The sequence below is a fragment of the Uloborus diversus genome, chromosome 9 (assembly GCF_026930045.1).
Source record: "Uloborus diversus isolate 005 chromosome 9, Udiv.v.3.1, whole genome shotgun sequence".
In the NCBI taxonomy this organism is placed as follows: domain Eukaryota; kingdom Metazoa; phylum Arthropoda; class Arachnida; order Araneae; family Uloboridae; genus Uloborus; species Uloborus diversus.
Window position 1 is genome coordinate 16,571,501 of NC_072739.1, and position 15,612 is coordinate 16,587,112.

The 15,612-nt window shown below is 34.7% G+C and overlaps 1 protein-coding gene across 1 annotated transcript in view; it reads left to right on the forward strand.

Annotated features, from left to right (window-relative positions):
- The window catches only part of LOC129229635 (transmembrane protease serine 3-like), a 35,301-nt gene that overhangs the window by 6,568 nt on the left and 13,121 nt on the right, over nucleotides 1-15,612 (forward strand). The window contains exons 3-4 of the mRNA XM_054863988.1: nucleotides 126-226; nucleotides 14,935-15,209. Of these exons, the coding sequence (XP_054719963.1) occupies nucleotides 126-226; nucleotides 14,935-15,209 (376 nt within the window). The remainder of the gene's footprint in view (nucleotides 1-125; nucleotides 227-14,934; nucleotides 15,210-15,612) is intronic.

Genomic DNA, 15,612 nt, shown 5'->3' on the forward strand with positions numbered 1-15,612 from the left:
TAAATGAAATAACAATTTGCAAAATTGGTAAATAATAACAGCATCTACTTTTATTATTGTTCAAATAAGTTAAAGTCATTGCGATTTTCGGTAAAAATGTTTTTTTTTCTTAACTGTCAATACAGGTGTCTATACGTTTAGGAGGGAGTATTTTCGGACAACACCACTGCGGGGGAGTGATCGTGAGGAAACTCTGGATTCTAACTGCTGCCCACTGCGTCACGAGGTGAGCCGGAAATTTCTAACCTAGGAAAATGATTGATTGCACAACCTCCGTTTATTTATTTATTTCGCTTTTTATTATTATTGCTATTATTTTTTGTTTTTAATGCATGTATGATTGTACCGTATTACCCCGCATCAGCCGGCATACCAGGAAATTGGAATTTTTTGGTCCGCTGGATAATTTGGGATTTATTTGTTTACTTTGCAACCAAAAAGGTAGACTTAAAAAATATATATATTTATTTAGACTCGAACACACACACACACACACACACACACACACACATATATATATATATATATATATATATATATATATATATATATATATATATATATATATATATATATATATATATATAAATTTATTTATTTATTCTTATTTATATAATGTTTTATAATATTTTTATGTAATAAGAAGCGATATATATAAAATTGATATGTGTTTGTCACTCGATTTAGTTACATGCCAATAAAATAAAATAATTAACTTTAAAGCAATTTAATAACAATTTGGGGTTTATTTGTTTACTTTGCAACCAAAAAGGTAGACTGAAAAAAAAATGTTTATTTAGACACGAACATCAATATATATATATATATATATATATATATATATATATAATAGGAAGCGATATATATAAAATTGATATGTGTTTGTCACTCGATTTAGTTATATGCCAATAAAATAATTAACTTAGAAGCAATAATAATAATTGTGATTTATTCATAATTTTTTTAATAAATCATTTAAGCTCCAATTAGAGAGGCAAGATTATTATTTTTTTACTCATTGAAGTTACAAAGTATAACATTTGAAATTTAGACAAATTACTGCTCTGACATTTATATGAAATCTTTCAACTTTTGAAAACAATACTTGGCTGCAGCGAAAACTGAATGTTTTGAAAAACTGATTTTTGATTTATTTTATTGTAAAGAACACAATGCACAGATGAAATTATTGGTGATCGCTGGGCATTAGGAAAGCGTATAATTTTGCTCCATGCTAGATTCACGCAAACACGCAGATAGAAATTCCTTCTGAGAGTGGGGTTTGGGTTAGAAGCACCCTTACATGCATATAAGCTACCTTATTAGGACTGGCAATACGCGCTAAAACCATGAATTGGGAGGAGCAGTGTGGTGCGACCAGAAAAAAAATCGGGTGGGGGGGGGGCTTTGAAAAACGAAAATTGTTGCTCTCTTTTTAATTCATTCGCAACGTGAAAATGTTATTCAATACATTTTTCCAAACGATTTACATGACTCAGTAATTATTAATTTATGCCACTTGCTTAAAAATAATCAATAATTTGAAATTTTGTTTTGACATCACAATGACTTTTAAATGAAGAAAAGGGGGAGGAGGGGGAGGAAAAAATCACAATATACTTGTAACTACCGTTATTTTAATCCTCTACCTATTTTTCGCCGTTCTTTTTCATGATATTGTTGAAAACCTTCTCTTCAGATACATTAATGTTTTCACGATTGTAATTAAGAGCTAGGTGAGTTGATTCTTCCAAAATCAGGATTTGTGTGCAGCGCCGAGTAACCATGATTCTCTTTTGTGTTGATAAGACCATATTAGCTCTGAAGGGTATATACTCACCGCGAAATATTACTTCTATGTTAATGTGATGTAAAATAATTTGCGATCGCTTCCCGCTCATGCTCCTTCAGAAATGAAGTAAAAAAAAAAGTTTGAATCTTTTTTCCTTATTTGTGGGGGGGGGGGGATATGTTCCAAAACCCCTCCCGTCCGTGGCTGCGTCAATGCTGAGGAGAGGACCTAAAACCTCTCCCAGGCTCCACCAACAGATTCACAAGCACTTCATTAATTTCCAAACATGTCCATTGATACTAAAAATGTAAGGAAATCATTTTTATTTTTCTTGGAAGACAAATTTTGGCCTCGCACATCCGCGTCTCATTAATTCGATCAATAATGTAGTGCCCTCTTACGGCAGTATATGATATTATTATTTTGTGAATGAATGGTGAGGGAAGCGAACGAAGTAGCGGGGTTTTCTTTTTATGTATATAAAGAATTCTTTACTATTAATTAAGTTTTCTTTAAATGAGCAATTTCTTTTGCTGTTATAGTTTTGTAATTTTGAATTCATAATGTAAAATATTGTGCATCTAAATTTCAGCGTAAGTAACTTATTAACAGCAGCCAGTTGTTTGTGCGACAGAGCGTTAATAAGTCCTTTAAGCTCGTTCCCGTCGTTCGAAACGTAACCATGGCTCCCAAACATTTCCATGACCAAGTACTTGCTAAAGATAGGGAGCCTGTACTCTGTTTGCGGAAGCGTGGACAGAATTCAGTTTCGCTACTACGTAAAAACCAGTAGTTTTCAGGTCGAATTAATATGCTAGAATCAGGTTTATGTTCTATGCGAGTGAGAGGGAAGGCAGGCGTTTCATGGATGGAGTGCAGATGCCCCCTGCCCGAACCTTACTGCAAATATCATAAGATTGCGAACGTAATTTCTCGCGTTAATTGTTGAAAACAATTCTGACAGCCTATTCTTTTTAATATTAAGTTGTGGGGGAAAGTTGAAAAAATTATAAAGCGTATGATTTTTCCCCCCTGGATCTGTATGAAAAGTTTTCAAAAGCAGCCGGACGCCACTAGAATTACTCTCCGACCCCTGGTAAAATTTCTGAACTTGCTTAGTATCAAGTGTAGTATAGAATTTATTGAATGAACAGTCAACACTGAAAATCGAAACAAAATTAAAGTACTAACCAAGAAGTTACGTACTGTGAATATTTTTGGGTTATTGTTTTAAAATTAGGACTAAATGAATAAATTAATGTGTTCAAAAGACATAAAGTAAGAAATAAATTCTTCATTGTTTCGGAATCAAATCTTATAATGTTATGCGTGAATGATCAATGGCAACCAGTTTTTTACGATACAAAACACGTATAAGAATAAAAAGCTGTATTCCTTGAATCATTTCCATGACTTTCCAGGTCTATGACTTTTCCAAGACTAAGAATCTAGGAAAACTGTTACTTGCGAGTGGGCTCGCGAGAGCAGTTGCATTATCAGAATAGTATCAGTTGGAATGGGCAAACGGCATTTGGACGTGCCAAATGTCTCGAGTACTGCCGTGCTAAGCACAGATGTGGTATCTGCACATTTTATCAAAATTGAGTTATTGTCATCAGGTGGTCGTTAGTAATTTAATTTACCTAAATCTCAAGTTTTTTGGCGATTTGTGAACGCGAAATATTAAAAAAAGCTTTAAGAAAAAAGTCGTAACTGCAAATTTGCTTAGTTTGCTAAGGCAATTTGAACGTAAGTGACAAATACTAAGCCTTTAAAGTGGTATATGCGCAGTTACCACTTTTTTCCTTAGTAATTTGTAGATACGACTTTTATACCTTAGTAAAGCAGCATATTTAATAACGTAGCAGTTTATTGTAACAGAGTACTAAAATTAGTTTTACCATTAAATAATTGATACAGGTTGATAGTAAAAACTAATACAACTTTGCGTAATTGTTAAAGTAAATATTCAGCTTTTTCTATTTAAATGTTTATTTAAAATCCAAATTCTGAAAATGAAATGCATGTAAAATATTCATATCTAATTCTTTCATGAAAAAAAAAAAAAAAAAAAAAACGCATTTCATTCTACGGCCAGTAATATTTTTATTTAAGTATCGTCTGCTGTCAAAATTATCTTCATGCTCAGTAAAAATAAATCTAGAAAATAAAACATTATAAAAAACATTCTTTGAATATAAAAAACTGAAAATTGTTATGGATTACAGTTTTAACTGTCCGGAGTTTTGAAAATGGTATCTTTCAGAAGGTAAATTCTGTTAGCTGTTTCGCTTTATTATGTTAATACAAATCTAAGTCCAAAGAAAGCAGATGTTTTCAGTATTATTTAATGATACATTGAGAACGTTTGACTAAGCTATTTTTGTCGTATCTGTGCAGATATCCCTAAAACTGCTTAGTAATTGTCACTTACGGTGAAAATAGCTTAGTATATGAAAAGGTTTTGAAAAAAAAATTTGTCGTAACTACATTTATTAATATTGAATTAAGATTTTTACAAAAATACTCTCTTTCCGTTTTTAGATAAGTTATTAACGAAACAACTACCGCAAGTTGAGCATTTAATTAAGTCATAAATCAAAGAAACGAGTTGTAAAACTTTAATCATCAATTTCTCATTTTGAGCTCTACTGCAGATACCACATCTGTGCTTAGCACGGCAGAGTAGCTGTCTATAACGATATTCATAAAATACACCGGCAGCTCAGTTATCACACTAGTAACTTAATGTAAAACGACATTGTTAGGCCTAAGAAAAATGTTGCTGTGGACTGGTTATCGTCTGTGGCGGATCTGAAAATTTGTTGGAGGGGTGTCAAGTTCAATGGCCAGCGTGTTGTACCTCCTACATAAAAAAGAGTATTAGTTTAGCAGGGTATGCCCATCCCCGCTCCCCCCCCCCCCAAGCATGATGACTCACTTCCTCATATGCTACGGAGCACTCCCCTCCCCCAAAATGAGATCAAAACCCTTTCCAATTTACCCCCCCCCCCCCCATTCCTCTTTCCTAAAAATTAGACAATGGTGCAACCTGCGCCATGGATCATAATGGGGTTGTTTCCTTCGGCCAAAAGTACTAATTTTAGTCACTGAAATTGATAGAATAAGCAAATAAAAAAGAATAACATGGAGCGAGAAAAAACTTTTAGTATCCCTACGCTTACTTTTTAATTAATTGTTAAAATGTCCAATTTTTCAAACAAGGCGTGGTCTTTATAACGTCACAAATGATGTACTTTAGTGCATCTGTGTACCGCGTTTCCACGTTATGATAATCAAGAAGTTAATCAAATATAGAACAATTGCACTCTATACTTGCTATTAACCATCTCGTTGCCAATGCATGTGAGTAAAGAAGCGAATTAAATATTGTGCTCTGCGAATGGCAACAGTGAATGGCATTTCATCATTTGTGATGTCATCGGCAGAAGCATAAACAATGGCAGCGCACTGATTAAAGTTATATATATATATATATATATATATATATATATATATATATATATATATATATATATATATATATATATATATATATATATATATATATATTGAGAGAGAGAACTTCGTCAAATGATTTAAAAAATAGTCAAATCCTATGTTTTTAAGCATGATCTTTCAGAAAAAAAATACATTCAAAATTTGGGAAACGATCCCAGTCCTAAAGTTTTCATCAAAAATCATACCTTTTTTCAAGTAAACATAATACCGCAACGGAAAAAAAAATAAGATTTTTTAGCATATAATGAAAACTACTGAATATTTTGAACTCAAGTTTTGGATACCAGTAAAAAACCTCTTCTAGATCGTTTTTCCTTTAAAATACAAAATAATTCCAGATCATTTTTGAAAAATTGATTGCATACCAGGGTTGGTAAAAAAAACCGTTTTTTTTTTCAAAAAACCCCCCAAAAAAAAACGGTTTTTTGGTTTAAACCAGGTTCTTTTTTGGTTTAAATACTATTTGCGAGAAAAACAATTAATTGTCGGAAGGTAATCAAGGTTCCATGTAATTAACAGTTATTCAATAGTCACATTATACCTAATTTCTTGATTAATTAAAGAGATAAGAACAAAATCTTGTAACTAAATTAAATAACTAAAATAGCTTTCTGCGGGGAAATATTGATTGAAATGTTTGACTTGATAACCATATTAGTATGCATGTATATATAGACCCTTTATGATACGAAATACTTCAAGAAGTGGTTGTGATGCGGGTTAAGATAAAATATAATGAAGATCCAAGAAAAAAACTTTATAAAACCAACATAATATGAATAATTATCGAATAAAGGTAAAAGTTATATTTTTAAGCATAATCTTTTCAAAAGAACAATTTTCATATATTTTCTTTCTGATCTTACATAATGCTGATTTTTATATACACAATGTCGCAAATATTGAAGTAAAGCAAAATGTACAACAGTACATGACTGAACAGTCAAAAAATCGATTGCTGTTGTACTGACAAAGTTTTTTAAAACAGTGCTGCTCTATATTCGACTCCGTTCTTATTTTGGAAAGACTTGGAAAAGATATCGACTATCGCTAAAACAAAGAACCATATCAAAAATACAAAAATTGGTGTAACATGGCTTAAATTACAGCTTATTTACTGGCATACATGTTGCATCCAGCATTGAAGTTTAAAAAATATTAAATGCAAACTCTTTAGAACAAATAAATGTGTAGCAAATTCTATTTCAAGAAATTTTTTTTGCCAAAAACGTTATATCTTATGCAAAAGTGACTGAGTGGTGGAAAAGCCAGGAAAAAGAATTTGAAAAATGCAATGCAACCGTCTTTAAAAGCATAAATGGAATTTTACATTTTTCAATATGTGTGGGGAAATCAATGTAAACCTGTAAAATGGATTTTTTTTTTTGGCTTTTTAAAAAAAAAAAACATTTTCAAAAAAAAAAAAACCGCATGGTTTTTTTTAAAAACCAATTGCTGGTTTTAAACCAAACAACCCTGTTGCATACTACAAAAAAAATTCAGCATTTTATTTTTAATATAGTAACTGACGTTTTTATTGTTGGGTTGATTCATACTTTAAAATTGAAAAAAAAAAAAAAAACAATATTTGCTGTACCCAAGCTGGTTTTAGATAGTATGCAAAAGCATGGAAGGTCTTTTCAACATTACGAGATGGTTTTTTTCTCAGTCAAATTGTGAAGCAATGGCTGAAGCAAATTAAGTAAAATTATATATACGAAGTATAATATGTGATAAAAAAAAAGGATGGGGGGGGGGGGGGGGTTCGCTAAGATAGTTTTAAAGTTGGTGCTTATTTTAATCCGAAGATGACCCCTTATGAAAAATTAAGTAACGGAATTCTGTAGAGCAGGGCTCTTCGACATACTCCCAGCGGGCTAAATCCGGTCAGCGAGAATAATTTCGCGACCCGTGGAATGCTTACAAAGAGAAAGCATTTTATATATATATATATATATTTAATTTGATTATGTTTTTTGTGTAAGCGTTTTGAAGAAAACCAAGCCAAGAAAATCTCAAAAATCACTACTAAGCATGATCATAGACAGGCGGAAGCAGGAAGGGGCAACTGCCTCTCCCTCGAAGAGAGTATTCATTCTCACATTCCTCCCTGAAGTCACCGAAAATAATTTAAAACTGTATTTCTGAGATTTCCATTTCTATATATTTCTGGAAGACAGTCGCTTACTTGTTCTTTTCTCTTCATTTGACCAAAAATATCCATAAATGGTGTTTTGGTGATTTTAATTTCAAACGATTTCTGGGGAGAGGTTCCTTGGGGCCCTTTCCAAACGTCTCAGCATAAAGACAACAAATTAAGTTTTTTAAACTTCAATGCCCAAAAAATTTCTGGAAAAAATCCTGAATTCTGGCCATTCTTTTTAACACCATCAAAGATATCTAGAAATCTGTTTCTGGGATTTCATTCTCAAAGAGTTTTTGAAGAGAGGATCTGAACCTTCCTCATTTCCTTAACATCAGAAATCACCAAAGGTAATCTAAAATTGCTTTTTCAAAGCCAGTTTGTAAGGAGGAAAAACTATCGACTTTACCAAAAGATAGCCTAAAATTGACTTCATTTTTGAAGAATTTGAGGAAATCCGGAAGAATTCTATCCCTTCTTTCCTTTAATTTGATTAAAATTGCCTGAAAATATGAATTTTGAAAATTTCTCCTGAGGTGGATGCAAAAACTTGTCCTTCAACCACCTTTAACACCACCAAAAATTGACTAAAGCTACATTTTTAAGACTTCAATTTGGAAAAAATTTCCCGGCGATTGGGATATGGCTCAACCCCACATCTCCATCCTTCGTTTTATTCAAAGACAGCATAAAACCTTTAAGGATTTATTACTATTGGTACCCTATCTTTTCTTGAAAGTAAGTAACTGTGAACAAAAGGAATACCTCAATGTTAAATACATTTTAAAAATTCACTCATTTCTTTTTTATAAAATGAACTTTAGTATATTAAATTGAAGCAAGATATATAAGGGCGACAGCGTCAAGTTATTGCCTAGCCTCGAAAAACTAGGACTGGGCGAAGGGAATCTAAAAACCATCATCTTGTTGTACCTTGGCTTACCCTTCCCAAACGTGATCCTGGCTACACTCATGAGCGTTTTATAACAAAAAAATAAAAATAAACATGAAAAAAAATCGTCGGTGATGGGGGTGAGGACTAGTTTTAACTAAATCATCTGAATTGTAATATTTACGGATTGTTGGCCCATCTTGCCTCCAAAAATTTACAATTTGGCCCTTGTGCAAAAAAAGTTAGAGTCCCCTGCTGTAGAGTACATTATTTGAAAAAAAAAAAAAAAAAACACCTTTGACGTGTCTCTAACGTTAATATTCTTCAACTACGAACGAGTGTTTTTTTTCTGTGACTGTTTTTTTTTTCCAATGGCTGGCAGCAAGAAAAAGTTACAAAGAACGAAATAACAAAAACAAACACAATACAAAGAACAAGGAACAATACAGGAACAATGAAGTGAAATATTTAGCTGCCGATACGCTCTCTCTTGCTTCCCAATAACGGTCAAAAAGGCTTGCCTGCCAAAGTTGTAGACCATTCTGCCGGGGCAAACCGTTGCCCTGGGTGCACCACGTGGAGGTAGGTCTACAATGCACCCCTCTGTGACTGTTGCAGCTTTAAAATTGGAAAAGGTGCCCTCAAAGTTTAATAGAGATTATTGGTACTTTGAAAATGAACAAAAAACCCAAAATAGCAATAGCCCAATTAACGAACACAGTTAATCCTTTGAATTATGGCGCGCTGCGGAGAAATCATTAACAGAACCAAGAAAGAAAAAAAAGATCAACATTGATGTACTTTTTTTTCGAACCTGAGCCATTGAAGTTTAATAATAATCATAATAAACGTGTCGCGGGGGGGGGGGGGGCAGCTTACCCTCCCCTGAATCATCCATTGTTTATTTGTTTATTGTTACAGACAGTTTGGACATTTATGCAGAATATTTCAAGCGCTTACACATCCGATGCATATAACATATTAAGTCTTATTTACTGTAAAAACGACTCAGAAACGTTCTTGAAAAATAATGGGCAGCTGATGTGCCTAATTTCTGCCTATTTTGACTTATCCTGAAAATCCAGGAATGTTTTCCGCTAAAATTCAGTAACCTTCCGGAAATTATCCTGAAAGCCTCCTGATAAATTCAGAAATTCCCGTTTAAAGCCAGTCGTGTCTCTGGATCTTTAGCTGAAACTCAGGTAGGTAAAATATCATAGCTTGGCGCCTTCCTGATTTATCAAGAAAGTTCTAAAATTAGTATTGGAAACACGGTCAAAGCGAAGACAGAATTGCAAGTTAGAATCAAGAATTTTGCTCGCTTGCAATTCTTACAAGGGTTTTTAGCTTATAGACTTATTTGCGCCTTTTGAGAGCCTTCTCAGTCTGGACGTGCCGCACTCAAACTAAAACCCATACACTTAATAAATACGCTCCATTAATCTTTCAACTGAGTAGCAATTCAGGAAACTTTTTGACGAAGATACTTGGTTTTTCCAAGAAGTGGATATAAACCATTGCAATCCTGATATGTTACACGGAAATAATCAGTAACGTTTCGGAATCTTTAGTGTTTATTAAACAAAAAAAAAAAAAAAGAAGGAAAGAAAGAAAATTAATTTCAATTCTGAAATTTTGAATTCAAATTATGTGTTTCGCAATCACGAACTACGACAGGACCCTACTCATTGGAGTTATTGTTTCTAGAAACGGTTCCTATCCCCCCAAGTCTGCCTCTCCTCCTGGGCGGTTACGTGTGCATAGTTGTGTGTGTAGGTTTGTGTGTGTGTGTAGGTTTGTGTGTGTGTGTGTGTAGGCTTGTGTGTGTGCGTAGACCTGTGTGCATGCACGTAGGCGTGTGTGAGTGTATGTGTGTGAAATCGTGTGTTTGTATGTGTGAGCGTGCATGTGAGTAGGACATGGACGCCTCCGACCAAGAGAAGCGGAAAGCTCAAGACCCGGGGGACAGCCGTACCTGCAGAGGACGGCGGGCGGTGGTGCTGGTGTCCCTGGTCCAAGCTGAAAAAGAAACCACAACATCAAGGACGGTCAAATGAAAGCAATAAACAATCGTGATTGCTCAAAAAAAAAAACGAATTAACTTGCAACAAGTAAAATAAGATTTATATAATGTATAGAAATACAATAATAATTTAATAGGTACATGTATACATAACTTGAAGAACTTTCAACAAGTCTATGTCGCCATTAATAGCACTCTCTGCCATTTTCCTTTGATGTCCACTTCACTTCTTCCTACTAGAATTTCAAAAGTTTCCTTCTTTCCAAAAAGTGACAATGGTTGATTGACAAAGAAATTTCCTGTCAACTTGTTTTGATTTCGTTTCAAATGCTAGAAGTACAGACAGTACAGTACAGTTCAGCTTTTCTCCCAATTGTCCTGAAATCATTTGATATCAGTGTGCGTCCATCATTTGTTATCTCACAGTTTTGGCGTAGTTTTTAAGATAGAAACAGCGTTGAGAACTTAATAAAAAAATTTTTTTTCTTTTTACCTCCTTTTGCAAAAAAGGAGGTATTGTATTCGCAAAAAAATTTTCACTCAAAAATAGACCATAATTTCCTTTTTTTCTCACCCCTGAATGAATGTTGAGTTTTTTTTTTTTTTCGATCCGATCACACGTGGATACATGCCTAGGAACGTACAGACATCCGAAATATCCATTTTGACGACCCCCGAGTTAATTACAACGAATTTTCTCGTGACGTCCGTATGTACGTATGTATGTGCGTATGTGTGTATCTGTGTTTGTGTGTATGTATCTCCCATAACTCAAAAACAGTATGTCCTAGAAAGTTGAAATTTGGTACGTAGACTCCTAGTGGGGTCTAGTTGTGCACCTTCCCTTTTGGTTGCATTCGGATGTTCCTAAGGGAGTCTTTTGCCCCTTTTCGTGAGGAAATCATTGTTAATTTTGATGTAAACTCAAGTTATGTTATAATTTGTCGGACACTTCGCGATATATCGCCAGTCTTTTGGTCGCCAAGTTTTGTCGCCAACTTAGCAACAAATTTGGCGATTTTTTTTTTTTTTTTTTCAATCTGGTTTCAATTTGGCCATTGTTGGTGATATTTAGAAAGAAAACTATTGAATCACATTAAAATAGCCAATAATGGGGAAATGACATTAAATTGGAGCAAAAGGAAGTCATGTGATGCACACATCAGCTCGTTTTTTGAAGAAAGAAAAAGGTATGCATTATCGCTATAGGCAGGTAACTCTGAAATGTCAGTACCGTTACTGGCAGGTTGAAGAAATATGAGATAAATAAGAATTTCGTTGGAATTAAAGGAAGCATTATTTCTGGCAGGTTTTTTGTTATAGACGAGCGTTTCTCCTCCTTTTTTGACCCATGGACCGGAAAAAGCTACTGAAAAAAAATCGTGGACCGGAGAGGTTTTATTCTCCCCCCTCCCCCAATTAAAAAAAGAACATCCACTTGCGGACAGTAAAAAACGATTTTTTTCCCCCCACTAACCCATGAGGGGTTTTTTTTTTTCCTTTTTTTTCTTTTATTTGCCAAAAAAAAAAAAAGAAATGCAAAATGAAACTTTTGACTCGGGACCGTTAAAAAATTGTAAAAAAAATTGCGTACGGATGAGGGGTTTTTTTAGCAAATAATAATAATATAAATAAATTTCCCGATAAATTCATAAATTAAACTTATTTTTTACAGCCGTTACAAAAAATGTTTAACAGTATACGTCAGTACTAAATATTGGTAAGAAGCTTGGGGAATTCCATTTTTTCCTTTTCCTTTTCAGTAAGAAAAACTTTTTAACATGGACAAGCAAAAAATCTCCGAGGACCGGTCAATGTTTTTATTGTGCACATGCACAATGTAGCTAGCTACCAGTACAGAGTTGTAAGAAAGAACAATATATTTCTGAAGTTTCTGTCTCGAATGAAATATTCAAATTTACGAACATCTGAATGATTTCAAGTGTTTGCCCGAATCGCTGATGCGGGTGAGCTGACATACAAAGAAAGAAAAAATTAATGCGGAATTACTTCCGCGTCCAACTTACACCAATTCCGCAGCTTAAAACCCCATTTTCGAATCGAACTAATATCAACGTAAAAATTATCGAATGAGTTCAGATGAGGCACGGGTTTTTATTCATTTTTCGAAGCCACACTAATTTTACACGACTTCTCTTCAATAAATATAGTATACTATAAACTTTTTTTGAAAAATGACTGAAACTTTAGAACTAGATTTTCTAAGCGATAACGGTTTTGGGATTTTATTTTATTTCGTCAGATATGACATTACACTAATTGGTGTGACTTATCGTTCCTATAAAAAAAAAAAAGATAGTAAAATTAGTCAAAAGCGGATTTTTGAATAACTGCACGTCTCTTATTTCCTTTATTAAAACTGCTTGTGAATTATTTCAGCTAATTAAAATATCATGTGCTAAAATATGCAGTCTGAATTTACAAATACGATACAAAATAGGAAAGTTAGTAAATTTAGAATTTAGCATTTCTTTTACGATTAAAAAAAAGAATAGTTTAGAGAAGTTCTTTTAAAAGGATTTTTGTCTCAATATGGGGGTCGCGTTTTGAGGGGGGGGGTGATATTGCAGGGAGGGGAGAAGCATGATTTTTTTTTGGAGGGGGGGGGGGGGGTACGTTTTGCTAAAGTTTCTGCATGCTACTGGGTGAATAAATATTCCGGCAATTTATTGAAATAGGAATAGCTAAAGCAGGGGAAGAGGAAGTGAGGGGAGAGCTCGTGATGAAAACTACACCAACAAAATTTTTACGACAAGGTATTTTAAAAGGAGTTTAGTCTCAATTTCATGGGGCACATTTTCGGGGGGCGGGGTGGGGGGGGGGCTCAGTAAAATTGTCTTCGCTCTTGGTGTGAACATTCCCAGCTAAGATAAGAATAGAACAGTGATTGGTCATATTATTAATTAAATATTTCAGTTATTTATTCTAATAATAGTAGCTAAAGCGAAGGTGCCGATCCTGGGCGGGGGAGGGGGTTGATGGCTCATAGCAGAGACTACGCTATTGAAATGTTTCTAGAAGACGTATTTAAAGGAATTTAGTCTCTTTATTGGGAGATGGCGCTTCTGGGGGCAGGGGTGCCCTGTAAAATGGGGGGGGGGGGGGATTTGCGCCGTCACTCTTGGGAAACATCCATAGATTAATTATCTGCATATTAATTTCTGTCATGTAGAGGAGCTGCCGGCCATCTCGATAAGTAAATATTCCAAGTATTTATTCTAATTATTAGTACTAAAGCAAGGGGTCATGGCACTGTTTATGCCATTCAAATTTTTACAAAGGGAGCTTTAAGAGGATAAAAGTCTCATTTTTAAGGGGTTGGATTTCTGGGGGGTTGGGGTGCTCCTTAAAATTTGGGATGGGGATGGTGGCGCCTAGTAAATGTGCCAGCAATTTATTTTAATAATTACAGCTAAAGCTGACGCAGGAAGGCCGCGGGAGGGGGGGGGGGGGCGTCGTCAAAGTGCATCTTTACCATCAAATTTTTTAGAGGTGTTTAAAAAATATTTCAGTCTCACCGGCCCAGTTTCGCCGCCATCCCCCCCCCCCCCCCTGCTTCTTCAGCTTCAATCATACAATTTGATATAGAAAGGGGAGAGGAAGTTTGGAATGGTGACGAAAATTGTTTCAGCAATACTTCCAGCAATTTTTTTTTCCCCCAGAAATTATTTTCAGTTGCCTTTTGAGACCGTGAGAAGCAAATAGATGGGAGCGAGTTCTTTAAAGTTTTGAGTCAAACGCGTTTAAATTTGAGGTTTAATGTAGGCTTTCATTGATTTTTTCCCCCTGAATCTTGCTGTATAGCAGCAACTTGAAGAGCTACTGATACTATCTCTTGCCCAAAAACAGAGGTGAGGTCCACCTGCCATTCGTACTGGCTATCTCCAAATCTTTAATTTTGCCACTTTGCTTCTCACTGCCTTATTTGCCAAAACCTTTAAGGGGTCTAATGACCCTTAGCCTTCAAAATTTTTTACTTTCTGGAAAAAATATATGTTATGCATAATTTAATTCTGAACAATTTGATACCTTATTTATTACCATACTCAAAAACCTTTTAAATTTATCGTAAAAATGTGTAATTTTTCCATAGAGGTCTCAGGTGCCGCTTTCTCGTTTTGCGTGAGTGATATCTCATAAAGTTTCTTATATATTTCCGTAAAACTCTTCATACATGCTTGTCTGATTTATTATTATGATCTGAACCTAAATTTTAACTAAAAATGAAAGTTAATATTTAAAAAAAAAATGTTTTTCGCCCAAAATTTTGGAAAATTTTGATATTAACTTATAAAAGTTATTAAAAAAATGCATAATTAAAAAAAATAAACAAATTTGGGTTTAGATCATAAAAATAAACCAGACAAATATGCATTAAAATTTTTACCGAAGTATACAAGAAGCTTTCTGAGACATCACGCACGCAAAACGAGAAACCTGAGAAAACGCAGACGAAAAGAAGTTTGCTTCAACTAACTTCTTTTAAGGGGTCCAAGGACCCCTTAAAAAATGAAATGACAGTTTCGAACCGTTTGTTCCAGCCACGCTGCCAAATCTTTCGTCGTTCGCGTGGGCGAGTTTGACTTGACTCGAGCAGAGGGCAACCACACGGAGAGCGACCATCCGGTCGAGAAGATCATCCTGCACCCCGACCTTTACAAACCGAGACGATACAACAACGACGTCGCACTGCTTCGGCTCAGCAAACCGATCCACTACGACGACTACTCCTGGCCCGCTTGCTTGCCGCAATTCGGAGAAGATTTCACAGGGTGGCAAGGAACCACCGTCGGATGGGGATTCACAGACGAAAATGGTGAGTTTTACTTGAAAGCCACTCAGCAATTCCGGCAGATTTTTATGTTGTGTGGTATGGAGATTAATAAATGCCATTAGCTATCGTTTGGTATAATTCTATGAAAGGGAATTTTTCACATAAGTTCTTATGTTCATAAATAAAACTAAAGACAATCTTTGCTTCAGGGCCAAACTACCTTCAGTTCAAATATGGCAATGATTAGGTTATTGCTGCATTGTATAGTCTGGAGCAAAAGAGAGTCAGAGGGGACATGATTCAGTTGTTTAAATTTATCAAAATGACAGATGTTAACGGGTTAAATTTTTGCACACGGAAAGCAGGACGAGGGCTCATTGGTTTAAGCTATTCCAATCTCAGGCCTAACTTGGAAATTAGGAAAAACTGCTACTTCAGTAGGGCC